At 33.7% G+C, this 18,149-nt stretch overlaps 1 protein-coding gene and 1 long non-coding RNA gene across 4 annotated transcripts; one reads left to right on the top strand and one right to left on the bottom strand.

The window, feature by feature from the left end:
- Positions 1-446: 446 nt before the first annotated feature.
- LOC123011025 (transcriptional repressor p66-alpha) lies at positions 447-17,775 on the top strand. 3 transcript variants are annotated; one of them, XM_044408277.1, is made up of 9 exons: positions 447-784; positions 8,113-8,427; positions 10,792-11,080; positions 14,546-14,743; positions 14,869-14,937; positions 15,019-15,111; positions 15,173-15,383; positions 15,438-15,791; positions 16,022-17,775. In XM_044408277.1, the coding sequence occupies exons 1-9, from the start codon at positions 738-740 to the stop codon at positions 16,228-16,230; spliced, it is 1,785 nt and encodes a 594-aa protein (XP_044264212.1). In that variant the 5' UTR covers positions 447-737; the 3' UTR covers positions 16,231-17,775. The 3 variants fall into 3 exon arrangements, with proteins under 3 accessions (XP_044264212.1, XP_044264216.1, XP_044264213.1); XM_044408278.1 differs by lacking the exon at positions 14,869-14,937 and having other exon boundaries at positions 449-784; XM_044408281.1 differs by lacking the exons at positions 14,546-14,743; positions 14,869-14,937.
- On the bottom strand, positions 17,769-18,101 carry LOC123011026. The gene is made up of 2 exons (XR_006413123.1): positions 17,951-18,101; positions 17,769-17,902 (listed from the first exon to the last, which is right to left on the bottom strand). It is a non-coding gene; the product is annotated as an uncharacterized LOC123011026 (long non-coding RNA).
- Between the last annotated feature and the right edge of the window lie 48 nt (positions 18,102-18,149).

Raw genomic sequence — 18,149 nt, 5'->3', positions numbered from 1 at the left:
AAAAAATAATAAAATTAATGAAACAGTATATACTGACACTTTTTGCGAATGGAAATAGTTTAATTGTCCAAAAATTTGTAAGGTCATGATTTTATTAATCGGTAAAAGGCAACCCCGCGCGATTTTTCGTCGGAATGACATGTTTATGAACGGCCGAAAATCTGTAAGAAATCGCTTACGTCCTTGTCTAATCCTCTCTATCTCGTGCAATTTAAAACGAGACAGTTGCATATTTAGCCGTTTTGTTTGATGCGATTGGTTCAGAAGTGCGAACGCGGCGCATCTTTATCGGCGGCGCTTGGTTTCCCCTTTGCGTGTGACAAAGATAGCCATAGTAAAGTACGTCTGAATAGTGCTACATGCTGAATGAATAAAGGGCGGCCGGCGCGATCTGCGACGTATGTCGTGAAAGGTAGGAGTGACGTAGTAAAAGTTCGACTGTTCACGATACGTCTGTTTTATCAACGCGGTAGTGTTTGTAGACACAACACAAGGCCACGCCATATTGAATTGAATCAGTCGTCTGTTAATTTCGATGCGGAGTGAAGTGCGGCCGATTTTCGTGTTTTGAGTGCTGGGGGGCCGATGAGGCCGCCGGGGACGTGCCAGTGCCGGGCCGAAGAGTGCAAGTGATAAGATAATCGATTTGACGACGCGATACATTTTCGGTGCACCGATAATTGAGCCGAGGTGCGCTGGGATCGCGCCGTGTCATGTTCTGAGAGGTTAGGGGGCTCATGGAGAAGATGGACGTTGATGAAGCTGTCGTCGATCTGAGTATTAGGTGGGTTGCGCCGCGGCTGTTACGGACCGGACGTTTCGCTTTATTAAGACCAATTCGGACAGCGTCACCATTTACATAAACCACAATCGATAACCTATCCCTACTATCATCCCAAAAAAACATCTTCGATTTTTTGCCATAACCAAAATATTTATTGACAGATGTCAAAATGACATAATTGTTGCTGTTTTGTTATGTAGCTATGGTTACCATAGGGGCGGAACGAGATTTTCAATATGGGGGTCCGATGCTCAACTTTATAACCAGTTCTACCAACAATTAGTTTTAATGACGACTGATCTTCATTAACGTTCAATCAGCGCGATTTCAAATTATCATTCTGAAGGAAATTCAAATATAAGCCGCGACACAACAGTTTTAAAGGTCGAAAAACCGTGAAGCTGTTGGGGTTGTATGTCAAAAAAAAAAAACGATTTGCGACATACGTTACAACAAAAGAACCTATTGCAATTTATTTGATTTAATTAGTTGTAATTGTCTGAAAAGATGGGAAATGGAATGATTGTGACAAAATCAATATCAAATAAGGTCACGAAAGAGTATTTTTTTGGATTATGCAATCTGTAAATGTACATATTTTCTTTACATTATTATGTTCTTAATCCCTTGAGCATTTTTTTTAAATGATGACCAAACACAAAGTAATGACCGTTACATTATGAATATTATGATTCAATTTTTTTTTTCAATTTCTTGTGGTTAAACAAAATTATTAATTTGCTGTTTTAATCATTTCGTAACAATAGAATAGGGGTTGTCTGTGGCGAACTAAAGCTGCTAAAACAGCGTTTCTTAACCTTTTTCAGTTCACAGACCCCTAGGAAATTAAGCACAATTTTCAAGGACCCCCTTAATAAAAAAACAGCAATAAATTTCGGACCATTTATTATAGTACTACTTACAAATACAAAAAAAAATACTTTTTCATAAAAAATACGTTAATGTGAAGGTTGGTGTTGCTGTTTTGCAACTAAATTAGTGATGTTACTACTAAGCTGTAATCTCAAATTGGATTCTACTTGTAATCTGTTTCTGTATTTGTTTTTAATATATACAAGAGCAGAAAATGCCTTTTCACATAGGTAGGTATGTGGTTGAGAAAAGCAGTAAGCTAAGTAAGCGTAGCGATTACGAGAGTTTTGGTGGCATTTATTTATTATTTTTAAATGGCCCATAGATGAGACTGCGGACCCCCATTCATATTCTCACGGACCTCAGGTTAAGAACCACTGTGCTAGAATTGTTTTCATTTTGGCTTTCGAATTTAGCGCCAGAACTAGAGATTTTCTCCGTTACTTCAAGTCAGTAATTAATAATATTATTAATTTGTTTCTCAACTTTTGTAAGTATAAATCATAATTATTGCATTTACCACTTCTTTGGTATTTTTTAGGAGTGATACTCTACAAAATTTTGGCTGTAGATCTTCATTTTTTATCACAAATATGTCACAGCTTAATTTCATTTAATCTAAAAAATTCAAATGTCACTTTTTCAAAATTCTGTGTGATTACAAAAGTATCATACAAATATAATCGTTAGAAACTTTAATGGAAACAGATTTTCTGATTGATAAGCAGTTTTTAACAGTAGGACCACTGCTGGATCATCTGAACAAACTTTTATGTTGATTACGAACCTGTCGGTCAACTGTCATCACTATAACAAATTTGATTGTTTTCGTAAAATGTCAAAACTCACAAACACAAATGACAGTTTGTTGCCTCTTGCAACCCAGTGAGTATTATTATACGTCGTGGCCAACTACGTTTCATACTTTAGTAATGTTAATATTTATATATTGATGTAAAATTTTTGTTTTAATTAATTATTATTTATGAGAAGAAACTATTTCAAAGCAAACATTTCTACTCGTATTTTTGGGCGTCTGTGTGTAATTTCCTTGAAATGTTTAATACAAAATGTTTAATAAGTGTTTCAGTGAAATGTAAATACAATTCAAATGAATATTTACGTATATATAGAGAGATATGTATAAATTATGATGTGTTAATGTAATCGAAAATTGTTTACGGCATAAGTTGAAAGTATTTTACTATTTTTGGTGTAGTAGATATTAAATTAAATAGGTAGTGTAGTTTTGACAGCACCACATTTGAATACTTATATTTTTCGAACAAAGAACACCAATTTTGACATTGGTTCGAGTACAACTTATACACAAGTATAACCTGCCATGTTACAATTCGTTTGCTGTCCATCTGTTACACTTCAGTCCTATAATCTTCGTGTAATTAGTGGCTAAAGTCAGAACTCGAGTTACAAACATGTGTAATTTTCTTCATTCACGCAAAAGGTCGTCCATGCGATACGTTTTTCTATTGTACTAAAACTATCGAATTTTCCTCCTTCAAATTAGGGCAAATCTGAAAACTCGACCTCTGTTGCTATGTCGATAGTATCACCTTATTTTCAGACTTATTTATGATTATTAATTTTATTGTGATGACCTATCCGCACATTAAGAATGACTAAAGTCTTATGAATATTTAATTCATGGAAAAAACCATTTCATGACCAATAATAATATAATAATTAAGAAATTAATAAAATTATGATCGACTTGATTGCCCAAATTTGATGCTCAATCAACCAAAATTATTTTCTAGTCGAATAAAAAGAGACATGTAAAAAGGTCAAAATCGTGGGTTTGGTAAAGCCTATTTTTGCCAATTCGAAACAATAAGATGACTTTTAATGTTTGTAGTCGTTTAAAAATTACGCTTTCACTTGTTTTTGTAATGGTTGTGATTTTTGTCCAATTACTGTGTCGGGTAATGTACCTGAACCAGGAATATGGCGAAAAAGTAGTTGGTTATTCCATTGGTTGTAGCTATAATGCGATAAGTGATAAGATAAGAATAATATACATACAAACACGAAATTTTTAGGGTCGATGGTTGTCCTGGCAGTCTATATCTGTAGTAGTGTAGTGTCTTAGGTATAAATTTATAAACGAAAACACGAAAGTGATGTTTTCAAGGGGCTCTATCAGTATTTGGAATGTTCAAAGATTGGTTTTTAATGTAAAAATTTTAAAGACAAAAAATTCTCTGACAGTTTTTCGACAAAATGCTAATTACACTTAAAAAGCTGCTAATTTTAATTGAACGCCTTTTCTGTTGTATTTATACCATAAAGCGTCGTAACAAAAACTAGCGTAATTTCCCATGTTCACGCTCAAGTAACCACTACAAAGTAAGTGAACTCGTGGACATCTTGACCAAATATGAAATTTTCATGATTTGTCGTAATTTTTTGCTCGTTAATAAATTCTCGTCAAATAAAAAATCGAGCTATTTCTCGTAAGTACATGTTGATAATCAAACAATGTGGATCTATCCAATCTGGACTATTATTCAATTAGATTTTATGAAAGTAGAACTGGTAGGTAAGCTAGTCGGACGGAAATGACCCTTGTTTATCGCAAGGATGATCGTTTCAATATTCAAAAAAACTGTTTTGGTATTCAAAGTTGATGCATCGACGAAAAACTGACGAATTTTATTTTTATTCTAGAGTATCGATTTGCACCTACTCTCAGATGTTGCCAAAACAAATATGTAATTAGCCACACGCCTAAAACACAGCTTACATTTAATGACGTGGCAACACTGTGCACAGATCTCCGGGATAAGAACGCGCGTCCATCGCGAATTGAGACAATTTTTTTCCACTTCCATTTAACTTATACATACTCGTACATACCAATCGAATAATATATTTACGAAAGATATTAGTCGTGTTTGATTCTCGCATATCAAAGGTTTGCGTATGTTAGTGTCGGAGAAAAATTATCGTTGTTTCTTTCTAATATCTGGGACAATCATTTTGTCTTGTGATCGCTTAACTGAAATAAAACATCGTCAAATCTAATTAAAATTGATTTATTCAGATAGAAAGGAAAGAAAGAAAGGGTTCCGGATCAATTGGTTCAGTACTGATCAATATTCACCAGTTTTGAGGTAAACAAAAGTGTCTTTCATTTGTTTATCACTGACCAACCGGTTATACTTTTTTCATTAATTTTTATACTTGATGTTCACCGTCTTGTGATATCATTTTAATGATTACCAAGAGAATAAACCATTTTATTTCGAAAAAGCGGCACAATGAACCGAACTCACGACAAGGCGTAAATGCTTGTTCTGAAGACATCGTGTTAACACGGTTTTATTTCCTTCTATCGTAAACAGAATAGGTTTAATCGTTTCGAAGAAAATTAAAATAATACTCTTTAGTGTTTAAAGTGTTAGAAAGCAATTTAATTAAAGAATTAATGAAAATATTTTTGTTAGGTTGGAATTTTAACGGTTATCATTTGTTGGGTCTACCGAACCAGTTTCGACATATTTCAAACCCTGAAGGGACGGGACTATGTTATTTATTTTCCCTGTTAAGTGGTTAAATTAATATTTTTTTCTATTACCGTACCTAACAAGTTATTTTCTGAATTGACACTATTTTGACATTTCGCTAAAAATGGCATTGCAACATAATGGAACAGCTGCACCCGGTGGGTGACAGGCGATAAATAATTTTCGCTGGCTTTTTGAATTTTGGAATTGCTCCAAATATTTTTTTGTCAGATATTATGGAAATTGTCCGGTTGAAACATAACGTATAATTAAAGTTTGCAAACTTTAAAAAATACAAATTTATTTCTTAGGGACATAATGGCATACTTTCCGTTTGTATTTTAAAAACACATTTCGTGTGGAAAGTATCAAGATATTCCGAGGTTTTTTCTTTCGGTGAACTGTCTCACGAGTTAGTTTGGTCTTATTTTGTTCATTTTCATTTAGTGTAAGAAACATATCAGATTGAGAAAAGGTAACGTTCATTACAGGTGCTGTCATTACCAATGGCGGAAGTGCGTTATAATTATTTGATAAATGAATTATAAAATTGAATTTATTATATAATTAGTGCTGGAACTTAATGAGGTTTTTCTTTTATTGATATGAAAATATTAATGAGAGGTGACAGAAAACATATACTAAAAAATGTTTGGAATTTTATCGTACTTTTTTCTTAATTGGGAACATAAATAAATGTGAATAATTTATAATTTCTACTAGACATTACGAGATATTTTCTATTACGAAATGTAAATGTAGAAAAACTATATCAGCATCTCCAAAATAAAAAAATACTTCTATATTTTTATTTTATAATCATATAAAATTGCTCCGTAAAAACTTTTCGAATCTAATTCATACACTAAAAATGGAATATTACCGAAATTACACATTCCCCCCACTTTTCGCTTGTATTATCTTTTATATGTACGGTTTTCATATCTTTGTTGTCTTTGTTAGTTGAGTAATCTGCAAATAAATTAATCTGTTTGTTCATTTACGTAACGTCCGATTCGAACTGATTTTGAATTATCAAATTACCTTCCTGAGGTTCATGGGAACATGGAATCATGAGATTCTCATTCCATGGTTTTGTTTACTTAGAAAAAGACTGTAATAGTTATTTACGTATTCAGGGCTGCTAAGAAGGTCATAATGACCGAGGGAGTTGTTTGAGACCAGATGAAAGAGGGCTTTAATCCCGCGGTCGTTAAAATTACCATATTTAGAAAAAGAAATTTTCAAATTTTGAAAATATCAATATTTGAAGGTTTAAACTGTTAAACCTATCAAAAAGCCGATCGTTAAAAGAAAAGCGGGCTGTTAAAACCTCTTTTCGTAATCCCATACTGTTATTGAATTTAACGGAAATTAAATGACAGGTGAAAAGTTATTTTTAACAGTTTCCGTCTGTTAAGGATTATAACGGCCGTCAGTCATTTACCATGGTAAATACTTTCATGATATTGTGATTTATTTTATGAAATTACTAATAAAAAGCTGCTTCTCTCCGAGTCAGGAATCGGATTACGAAAAGTCTTGGAGGACACACGGCCGATACCAAATAACAGATTTGGTTGATTATAAACCTCGGCTTCACCTCGGTTTACTAAAGTCAACATCATCTGTTATTTGGTACAGTGATGGACAGTGAATTTCGTTCACCCAATTTCCGTGAATTCACAAAAATTCACTGTAGTCTGTGGGTTATTGTCATGATAACTGACATTCAAATACGTATTGTCAAATTTAATCAAATTCGAACATGCCAGCAGTAAGTGCTTTTAATAAAACAAAAATTATCTCCCTGATACAAGAAGGTAGTCCCAAAGATGTGTCTCTATACTTTTGGGCATACTAAAAACTACCATTTCAAAGGATAAAGGTAAAAAGTAGCAAGGAGCATCGAGCATCAAAATTCTAAAACAAGGTTAGAAAAAGCTAAAGAATAATTTACACATTTAATATGTCAGGGAAATTGGGTGGACGAAATTCACTGTCCATCACTGTACATGACGTTAATAACTATAACAGTCCTGTGAGTTACTTGGGTATTATTGACAGCTAAGTATTGGATATTGTTGAATGTTATTCATACCATAACACAGAACGACGAAAATCGATTTTATAACTTTCAGTTGTAATCTTAATGTCTAGGTAATTGTTTATACAGAAATAACTATTGGTCATTTTAGATTATTGAAACAAATATTTTAATAAAAACAATTTCACTAAAAATCACAAGAGTTTAAATTCCATTTTTCTCGAAAATTTGGAAACTGGACCCTCATCCTTTTTCTTCTGGATTCTTCAAATGGTTTTAGCCCCTTTTATACTTCTCCTATATAGAATTTGTGGTTAAATTAGTGATAAATAATTCCAGTACATGCTGGAAATGTATTATTATTGAGTTATGTATGTTCATTTTTAAATCAACTTTTCAAATGTATGTAATCGCGACAGAATGAACATACAACCAATCGCATTTTAGAAAGAAATAGCAAGTAAAATATTATATTGACCGTTGACCGAGTAGGCAGCCTGTACAACCTGGGTTATTGCTATGTTACGTGTCAAGGGCGGTAAATTGTACTTTTGGTAAATGCACATCCAGTCGATTTTTATGATTTCTGAGTCGTCCTAATTAATATCGCCGCCCTTATCTCGACCCCATCTGGGGGCAGCGGCTTTGTGACGTGTCCTTTCCGCTTCCCCCATCATGTAGAAAATTTTACGGTGCGCCACCCCCTCTGCCCGCACCCCTACGTGTCATGTCGCCACCTGGTCTTATCTTCCTCTCGTACCCCGACCGCTCTTATAATAATTTATAGAGGTTAGGATCCGGATCCTTCTCTCACCTTTTTCACTTCACAATACTCGCGTGTTATCTGCAAACAGTCGTAATATTCGTTTTTTTTTTCTCAGTTCAAACCGATCAGTTTCACCAGCCCCACAACAACAGCAGCAGCAGCAGCAACAACAACAACAACAACAACAACAACAACAACCAATGGGCATTGTGTCGACAAATAGCGCCCAGTCGATGGTCTATTCGAGACGAGTGCTTCGCCCCCGCACTGAACCAAGAAGTTACGTTGAGAGTCCCGACGTGCTCATTAATGGCACTCTAGATAAACCGCGGACGAACGGAAACGCGGATTATAGCAGCGATTCGAGCGAAGGAGAAATGCCCCCGTTAGCGCCCATCAAGGAGCTCAGCCCCTCGGAGCTGAAGCAGAGGTGAGCCCCCATTAAAATGTCAAAATTTGTTAACGACTGGTAAACAAAGGACAATTGAACGGTGATTCGGAGCTGATAAAAGTTATCAGATTTTCGGTATCGATTGTTTTGTGTGGGTGTAATAAATGTCAAAACAGATTGTTTTTTTTAATTTGGAAAAAAATTAAACGCTAAGTTATTAAATCAAACGCTAAGTATACATATTTGCTAAGTAAAAATACTAAACGCTATGTAATAGTAGATTACATACCGAGATGGGAGTTGCTTTATTACCAATGCGCGCGCCGGCGCCGTGGTTAGCAGTAAGCCGAGAAACGATGAGGCAACGACCACCAAGGTTTGTTTGTATACTATTTTATTTGCAATCATCATTCTTATAGAACAGAAAGCCAATAAAGAAATTATAAAATTTGTGGTCACTTCCCAATCTGAACTGATAACTGATATTTCTTATCAATTGTTAAATGAAGTTGAAATGTCATACTTTCCAACTTTTTATATACAAGGTAATTTGGTTATTACTTTATGATTTGGAATAAAATATAAATATAATAAATGTTCAGTAATACAATAATAAATATCAATAATAAATAATATCCTTGCGCTGAGGGCATACATAGATAAGAGTATTAGAAAAAAAAAGGTATTTGGTGTTTTTGGACGGATTATTGAAAATAAATATAACTTTTCGGCAACGTTGACGCAGTCAAATCCAAATGCCCGAACATCACGCTACCTGTTTATAAAAACAATTGACGGCCTGAGGAACATTGAATAAAGAAATCGAAACGTTTCCGAAAAATTGTATTTATTTTTATATTAATAATCAGTCTAAAAACAGCAGGTACCTTTTTTCTTTAATATTCTGAAACAAAATGGATGATATTGATAGATAACATATTAGAAATTAATAATAAACAAAAATAGATAGGATTGTTGAGTGAGTGATTTTAAATAAAAAATCGGTTATAAGGGTTTTTGCTGGATTGACCCAGAAAATGCCTTAAAAGAGAAAATTTGTTCAATTTTATTACACTTAGCAAATTTTATTTTAATACATAGCACTACTGCCTGAATTTTGATTATTTACAATATTTTACTTAGCAAATCTTATTTTAATACTTAGCATTTCTATTTAGCATTTAGATTATTTTACAATACATTACAATACACCCAAAACATTATTAGTAACCTTTTAATTTTAGTGGAAATTTGTTTCAATTTAACAATGTTTTATTTCGTTTCGTACGCAGATAGCTATTTAATTTAGTAAAGTTAAAAAAATATGTTTACACAGACTTGTGACATTAGTAGTCATGGTAACCGCGTCTCAGTTAATTTAATTCTGTTGGCATTACTGATTTTTCTAGTTATATTCGTGGAAATGATGCAGACAAGTGAAAAAAAAAATTACAGGTGCACTCTAGATGAGTTTTTTTTATATTATAACTCGTTAATGTTTTTAGAATAAAAAGATACGACTACATGCTTCCTTTTTTATTTTGATGCTGATAAACTCCGAGTTCGTTGGTTATTCTAGTTACGTTCTTATCATAAAAGTTTTTTTATTTAAACCCGAAGCAAAAATAATTATACTACCTAGTTTATGATTATCTAAATAATAAGTCGTGCAAAAATTTAAAATAAGTAAAATAACCCAATAACGTTAAATGGCCTTTCAAAAAATTATTACATTAAAGTAATTAACTAACACTTTGAATTTTCGTAGCCAACTTACCGTTACTAGATTTTTTTGCTTTTAAGGAAATAAGATCAGATGAATGATTTAAGCTTAGAAAGATTTTTATGAGTTTAACTACAAGTATAACCTTACCTTACATTAAGACTTAAGGAGAGCAAATTTATTCCAGGTAATTAAATATACTTTATCTATGTTTACTTCAGTTTTGGGGGTGCTATGACTCCGAAAATTCTTTTATAATCTGAAAATATGTTGCAATAAATTTTGTTTTATCTCATGATCAAACTGATTAAAGAGTAAAAAAGAGATAATTGGAAACAATCTATAATAAGTTTAAAAACGAGTTTGATTTTTTTTTTAATTCTTTATTTTAATTAAACGACCTTGTTGTAGGAGATATATTATAAATTCAAATTTCTGCAAAAATTTTTAAAACACAAACCTACTTAATTGAAAATTCTACATGCTGCAGTAATAAATGATTTTTTTTCGTGTATTGAAGACCTTCACGGGATCAAAGTTTTCGTTTCTGTGTCTGGTTTGCAATAAATTATTACCTTGGTTTGCGAAAATGACATCTCACACTTAAGTACATAACTGTGTAATCGGTCACCGGTCATGCGACAATGTATAAAATTCTGTTTTTTTTTTCTCATGTGCAGAGACAGAGGGCTGAGACGACTCCGCGAAGATCTCCGCGCCGAAGAGATGAAGTTGGTGCTGTTAAAAAAATTGAAACAATCGCAACAGCTGAAGGAGAACGTGGCGGTGTTGCCTCCGAGCATACCTCAGTCGGCGTTGCCGCCGACCGGTCTTCCAAGCGGTCTCAGCATCACACCGACTACAGTCAAAGTACCATCGAACAAGAACCAACCACCGCAATCGCTCCATTCCCGACATCCGAATTCGCACAAGACTGGACAAGGAAGTGTGCCCTCACTTCTGCGTGGAGTAAGTGTCGGGATATTTTTGAAAACTTTATTTTTTGTGGCCGATTGGGGTATAAATTAATTTTTGCAGTGGGTACTTGTAACTATAATTTTTTTATTAAACAAGTGATGTTTTTTGTTTACGAGTCACGTAGAGAACATTTTAAACTTTCCTCGTACATGATGAGAATGTTTCCGGTTTTGTCGATCGCTATAGGCATTTATTTTTTGCAATTTATCAATTTAATTAGTCTTTATGCAATTACTTTTTACTTTGTTATTGTCTGTTGAAACGTGGCTGAAATGACCCAATTAAAAATTGATCTAATTACAATTAACTTGCGCTGGGTGGCTGAAAAGGTGAGGAGTTCAATATTTATTCCAAAAATAAATTTAGAAAAATTAAAGTTGTTAAGATGCATTGCGTTCTTTAATAGTCTACCATAGTAATCTATGGTTTTGATTAAGAGGGGCCCTTATTTGCTATAAAGAATTATAAACAAAAAAAATAGTATCTTACATATCGAGGTGGAAGGTGCTTCATTACCATGCAAGCGAAATTTGATGACCAAGGCGCGAAGCCTCGCGGTTATCAATTGACCGAGCTATTGATGAAGCAACGACCACCAAGGTTTGTGTACCATTTTATCACCAATCATCCTCCTTAAAGAACAGAAAGCCAATAAAGAATTTATGAAATTTTGAAAAACATGACATAAAAGTTTAGGTTAGGAAGTGGTCAATTCCTTGTCAGTTTTCGGGTTGGGAAGTGCCCATTTCCCAACCTGAACTGTCATATTTCATATCATTCGTTAAATGAAATGTTATACTTTACAGTTTTCGGGATGGGAAGTGCTCATTTCCCAACCTGAACTGTCATATTTCATATCATTTGTTAAATGAAACGTTATACTTTACAACTTTTCACATACGAGGTAATTTAATTACATATTACTTTATGATCGTGAATAAACAAACTTTCCTTGTTTCACTAAAAAACATCGTTTTTTTCCTACGATCTTAACAGAGAGTAAGTTTTTCCACCCTAATTTCAGAAAGGAAAATGGCCAATTACCTGCTTACAGTTTTGTGATTTTGTGAACCCTAGTTTGATTCTTTATCTCACTTCATAATTTTTTTAAAAACTACAGTAAATTGGTACACTTTGCTCCATCAGGTCCCTTCTTAATTTAAATAATTACGCGTTTAAAAATATTTTTCCAATAAAAACTTTTTTATGAACGGTTTTGATATGCGAAATAAAAAATATAAAAAGACGATTTTATTGTGTGCTAGAAATAAAATTACGAAAATGGATCGGTATTTTTTCTTATTTAATTATGGAGTTAACGCTTAATTAGAAGAAAAATATATTTATGCCAGTCCTGTTTAATCGAAAAGTTTTTTTTTTTTTTCAATTTTCCATTTGAACTTCAAACAACTTTTATCAGTGCATGGGTAGTACTCGTATCTACTACGCTGGTACAACAATTAGAAATAATGAATTTTTTTTGCTTTCGATAAAATAAAACGTCAGTTAATTAATGGCGCATTTTTAAAGACTTATTTGCGTACGTGGATCACTCACTGTTTTTTATCTCTCCTATTTATTATATTACCATTCTCTATCTATTTTACGTTTTTATTCGACCTATTTTTGCGGTTGATTATTTTTATAACATTTCTGCGAAATGACCTATGTTTCACTCGTAAATCTTGACCTATCGCAGAAGGAAAAGTCGAACGTTCTGTTTTGAAATGTTAACAGTTAATTATATCGTCGTGAATTCGTTAAATGAATTTGTCTTTGTAAAAATTGGAGGAAAGAACGGACGATTTGAAACGGGTTCAATAACCTACAGTTGAACCTTGAAAATATATACAACTAGGTACGATTAGAATTTATAACGTAATAACGTAACGAAAATGGCGCGATAAATTTAAAAAAATTATTAACGTGTTTGTTGATTTTTTTTTAATACTGACACTATAATTGTACGGCAACTTCGTAATAACTCGCTCTTCCAAAAACTCGAGTTTCTGTCATCTTTCACTCTTGTTTTTTTAGAGATTACATACGATTTTCTTTAAAAAAAAATAAAAATTTTCTCGAGAGGTTTCTAATCGAATTTAATAGGGACAATGGATGTTATTTATAGTACGGAGGTGGCGATTTGGATAATTGGAATTTTTCCAAATTGGCACTTTACCATCTATAGAAAACCAATTCTTTGTTAGTTACGAAGCGATTATTTATTTCATCTTGAAAATAAACCTTCTGGAAGAATTAGTGAAAGCGAATGACTTATTATGTAATTAGGCTATGGAGCCATATAAAATTCGTTCAATACACACATTTGAAATTGATTGTCCGCTCGATGCTAATAATAAACTAAGATTTTCATTTTGCCTATGTGGACATTTCGAACTAAAATAACCGCGTCCTTGAAATAGATTCGAATTTGTGAAGATTTTTGCCTCCGGCGAATCGAAGAGTACAACAGCGTTTGTGCATTCCTATTTAAGAACAGGTTTAAGTCGATTTTAAAGTAAATTCATTACAAAAATGTTACTTGGAAATCCCTTATTGTATATTCAGTGATAAGATTAAATCAAGGCCATTAGAACCTGCAAATCAAATTGAAATGTTCTTATCAAAGGTTACACGAAAGAAATCGTGCTTTGGTAGCCGAAAATTGTTGGTCGTAGAAGATAAACCAAGTTTTCGACGATTAACAGATGTGTTTTATTTTTGGGATCATGAGTTATAAAAAATGAGTAAAAGGGAAGGAATTAATAACAAGGAGTTATTGACATATTTGTCGACCGATTAACACAAACAGTGTCGTATTTTATTACAGTGACAAATACTGATAAAATTAATTAGAGGTTAAATAATAATTTACCCGAAATACAATAAGTATTGAGTCATAAAAAGTAGCCAAAATGGTATATGTGCCTTTACAAAAAATTGTTAGAATGTTATAATTGCGTTTATTTTATACAAGATATTCCAGCTACAATTTTTCACTTCGAAATTCAAAATATTTTGTAAGAGAATGAACAACCAGAGAAGAATACACAACCAAAATTTTGCATGTTTGTTATTATTAGAGTCTAGGATGCATAAATAAACTGCTAAGGTAAATACGAGTATAATACTGGAAAAATTCTAAAGTTTGACCTTGATTGGTCATTAAAAAATTAAAATTATTTTTATTTATTTTGTTGATAAGAAATACAAAAAATACGTTTGCCCGTCATATATTTGGTAATTCTCTAAATTTGGGTTGCAAATTTAAACAGTTATGTGAAAACAACGATTTTCGGGACTTATTTTGATAAGACTGCAAAAAAATAAATAATACGACTTTGTTAAATAATGAGTGGCGTAATTGTTGTTATGCAATCAGATTTTTATATTTTTATTATTTATCCCTGCGTTGCGCAACGTTGACGTTAACGCGCCCTGTCGATGGTTTTTCAGCAACCGCCCCCAGCCCGTTCAAGTATCCACGCGCCGCCTCTGGCCGGCTCACCTCTAAGTAGCCGAGGCGCGAATCTATCCGTACCTCAACCGCCACAAAGGAGTTCTTTAGGTCGACCTTCTTCGGGTTTTCCTCCAGGCGTTAAGGATCTCTCGCCTTCCGTTACAATCACACCCGCACCACCCCAACCGTCTAAGGTTTGTGTTAAACGAGAGCGTATAATTGCGAGGGGGTAGCAAATATAAATTTAATCAGTCTGGCACGGGGGGTTGTTCATTGCGTACATTGTTGTTAATTTTTTTAACGTTTTTAATGCTGTCAGACTGCTAGTGGATTAGATAGTAAAGGATTGGGTACGAGCGTACAAACAACGCCTTTGGGCGAGCCGCAGGTAACTAGATATTTAGTGCTAGATACTTGTTTGTTTCTGTGGATGTATTTTGATTGTTTTTTTTTTTTTTTTTGGTAACAGGACCGATCGAGGGACGATGGACAGACACCGGCGCAAAGACAAGCAGCGGCGAAGTTGGCCCTACGAAAACAATTGGAAAAGACGCTTCTACAGGTAGGAATGATTGTTGTTTGTTTTTCAAGAAGTGTTAATTGGGGTTTGTGTTTTGTTTCAGATTCCTCCGCCCAAGCCGCCTCCGCCTGAAATGCATTTCATTCCTAATCCTAGCAACACCGAATTTATATATCTGGTAGGCTTAGAACACGTCGTTGATTTTCTGACGAAAGAGACACGAATGCCATTGCCGCCAATGCCGTTTTCGTGTAGTCAATGCAATTCTGATTTTACTCCGGTTTGGAAATGGGAAACTAAAGGCAAAAATCGAGGTAAAATTAGCGAATCTTCAAAAGAGTTCTATTTAATTACTGGTGATTTTGAAGGGTTAAAGGTCATTTGTGAGCAATGTGTAACCAATAACGTGAAAAAAGCGCTGAAGGCCGAGCATACGAACCGACTGAAGACGGCGTTTGTGAAAGCTCTTCAACAGGAGCAGGAAATCGAGCAGAGGCTTGCTCAAAATGGGGTCTTCACTTCGAGTAGTCCGGCCCCATCGCCGGTGACTCCAGAAGCTGTTCCGAAATCGGCGACTCCGACTCCTACACCCCGACATGCGGCCACACCGCCAGCTCCTTCCGCTCAACAAACACCTCCACCCTCCAGGAGTTCACATTCGTCGTCGGATAAGTTCTCGCAAAATGCAGCAATGCAAGCGCTACAACAGCAGCTTCTCAGAAGTGAGTAATGTATCAAAACGCCGAATTTTTATGTTTTTGAATCGTTTTAAAAGGAATTTATTAAGCTAACAATTTCATTTTTTGAGTCACTCACTTCAACTTAAAGATCATTTTTGACAACTACTTAGATACGGTTATGCCAGCTTACGCTTTTAAGTTGCAAAACTCGACTCAGCGACTAAATTTTAGATTGGTATTTTTTTTCTTAATTTGTTTTTTGTTTGTTGTAGGTTTGACGGCCGGTGCTCCGCCGGCGCATATGTTGCCGTTTTCGCCACTGTTCTACCCTTACCAGATGGCCATAGCACAGGCGGCCGCCAGCGGCAAAGGGGGCACGCCGAACATGGCTGAGCTGCAGCGGGCCGCCGAGCTGCAACGACAGTACCTCCTCGACATGATCCCTCCAGGTCCGGGTCAGCGTCACAATTGGAAAACATGATGTGTCAGTGATAAGATTTAGATAATGACGTTCTAAAAAAGTGATTGAGACTATGTTTAAAAAGCCATCGAGGCTATCATCCGCGAGGATTTAAATGTCTGATGTGCCCTTTTATTCCAGAAGTAAAAATCGCTATTTATTATTTAACAGTTTGAGTGGAAATTTAGTCAATTATCGCAAGACTGATTCTAGTACCTATTGTATTACCGACACTGGAGGTTATTGAAAAAATAGAGAAATTAACTCACTAAACGAACGGAGATCTCAGGATTGACATACTTACACTAAGTTTAAACGGTTTATTTCCTTAACGTTACGTTTTCGGATTTTTTTACTTCTGGAATGTGTTTTTATTTATTACGAGATGTTCTCGAGACAGTGAAGACCATGTAAATAAGCTTTGGCGAAATTTTTTAGTTGTAGAAATTACGGTTGACAATGCTAAAGCAGAGATGTGTAAGGTTGTTTGTAATCGTGTGATTGAATTAATTTTTCACCGGATTTAAAGCATTCAACGTTTACAATGCACGATTAGTTGAATTTTTTTCGAGGCATTTATTTTTAAAGTGAATGCTTGAATGCCGAATCCTTAATTATAACAAGTTTGTAAATAGGTGTTTTTACAATTGTATAATAGTTAATCAATAGGAATATTGATGCATATTATGCTCATTAATCTTGATGTTGACATTTATTATGAGGTGTTTTCTATTATAACAGAAACAGTGTTTTTTAAAACAACTAGCTGAAAAAATGTACTTTCTGTAAGAAAAGAAAATATTTATTTCAGATGTAATCATAAAAGTGGTATTTTCGAGGCACCTTAAATTATTCAATGCAGCTAAAGGAATGGAAACTGAGGGGTGAAGAGTAGTTTTTTTAATGGATTTCACTGTACTGTGTTCATTTTTAATACTGTATTTTTTTCCATTAGAATTGTGTATATTGTAGCGATACGAGGGTGCTATAACAGAAATTTCGATTTCTGATAATTTAAATGAATTTTTATTGTATTAATGGGGTGTGTTTGAATTAACATAATTTTGTTTCTGCATATTTTTTGTCACAAAACTATGAAGCTCAATGAAATTATTTTCTAATTTAAAAAATATCAGTAAGACTTATTTATAGCACAATTATGCCAGTAAAAATATGTAAATGCATTTCAAATATTTGCAGTGTGAAAAATCGTCTACATAATAAAATCAACTTCTCAGTCTTACTTGTATTACTAGTGTTATTGTAGGTAGTGCTTGCAAATTTTTCCATCTAAAATATAGTCAGTCATTGTCGGTAATAAATCGGCTGTGGAATTATTTTTTGATTCTTTCATTATTTTCTGTTTTAAAACAACAGTATCACACACACGCTGAACAGGTTTTTAGGAAGATTTATAAACTAAAGTTTGTAAATGACAGTTTTTGAAAACTAAATGCCTCTTCAGTACTTACGTTAATATGTTGCCTCAAAGTTTTCAACTATTCTATTTTGTAAGTTGTGTATAATTATTTCAACATGTTTTTAAATAAATTGACTCATAAGTTATGCGTCTGTTTTATTCACCCCAAGGACAAAATAAAATGGAATTAAAAGCAGGAATGGTAAATAATTGGATCATGCCTATGATCTTGACCCTTGTCATTGATTTCATTCACAATTAAAATTTCGGTTACTAAAACAAATAACATAATTATAATGTTAAATACTACTCGTATTATACTTCGTTATTTTTGTTGTGGATTTCCCGGATATCATGGGAATTGAGAATCAGCACAACAAATTTTTTGAACTTTTGTAAACAAGTGACGCAGTGTCGCCAACATTACCTTACGGTTAAATAATTAAAGCTTCTTATAAATGTATTGGCATAATATGCATTATATACATCCATTAGTTTGTTTATTACAAAATTGAAAATG

The sequence above is a fragment of the Tribolium madens genome, unplaced genomic scaffold, assembly GCF_015345945.1.
Source record: "Tribolium madens isolate multiple individuals breed KSU strain unplaced genomic scaffold, Tmad_KSU_1.1 Scaffold_91;HRSCAF=231;Tcas5.2_LG7, whole genome shotgun sequence".
Taxonomy (NCBI): Eukaryota; Metazoa; Arthropoda; class Insecta; order Coleoptera; family Tenebrionidae; genus Tribolium; species Tribolium madens.
The sequence above is the reverse complement of the archived record's forward strand: the minus strand, read 5'-3'. Positions and strand labels throughout refer to the sequence as shown.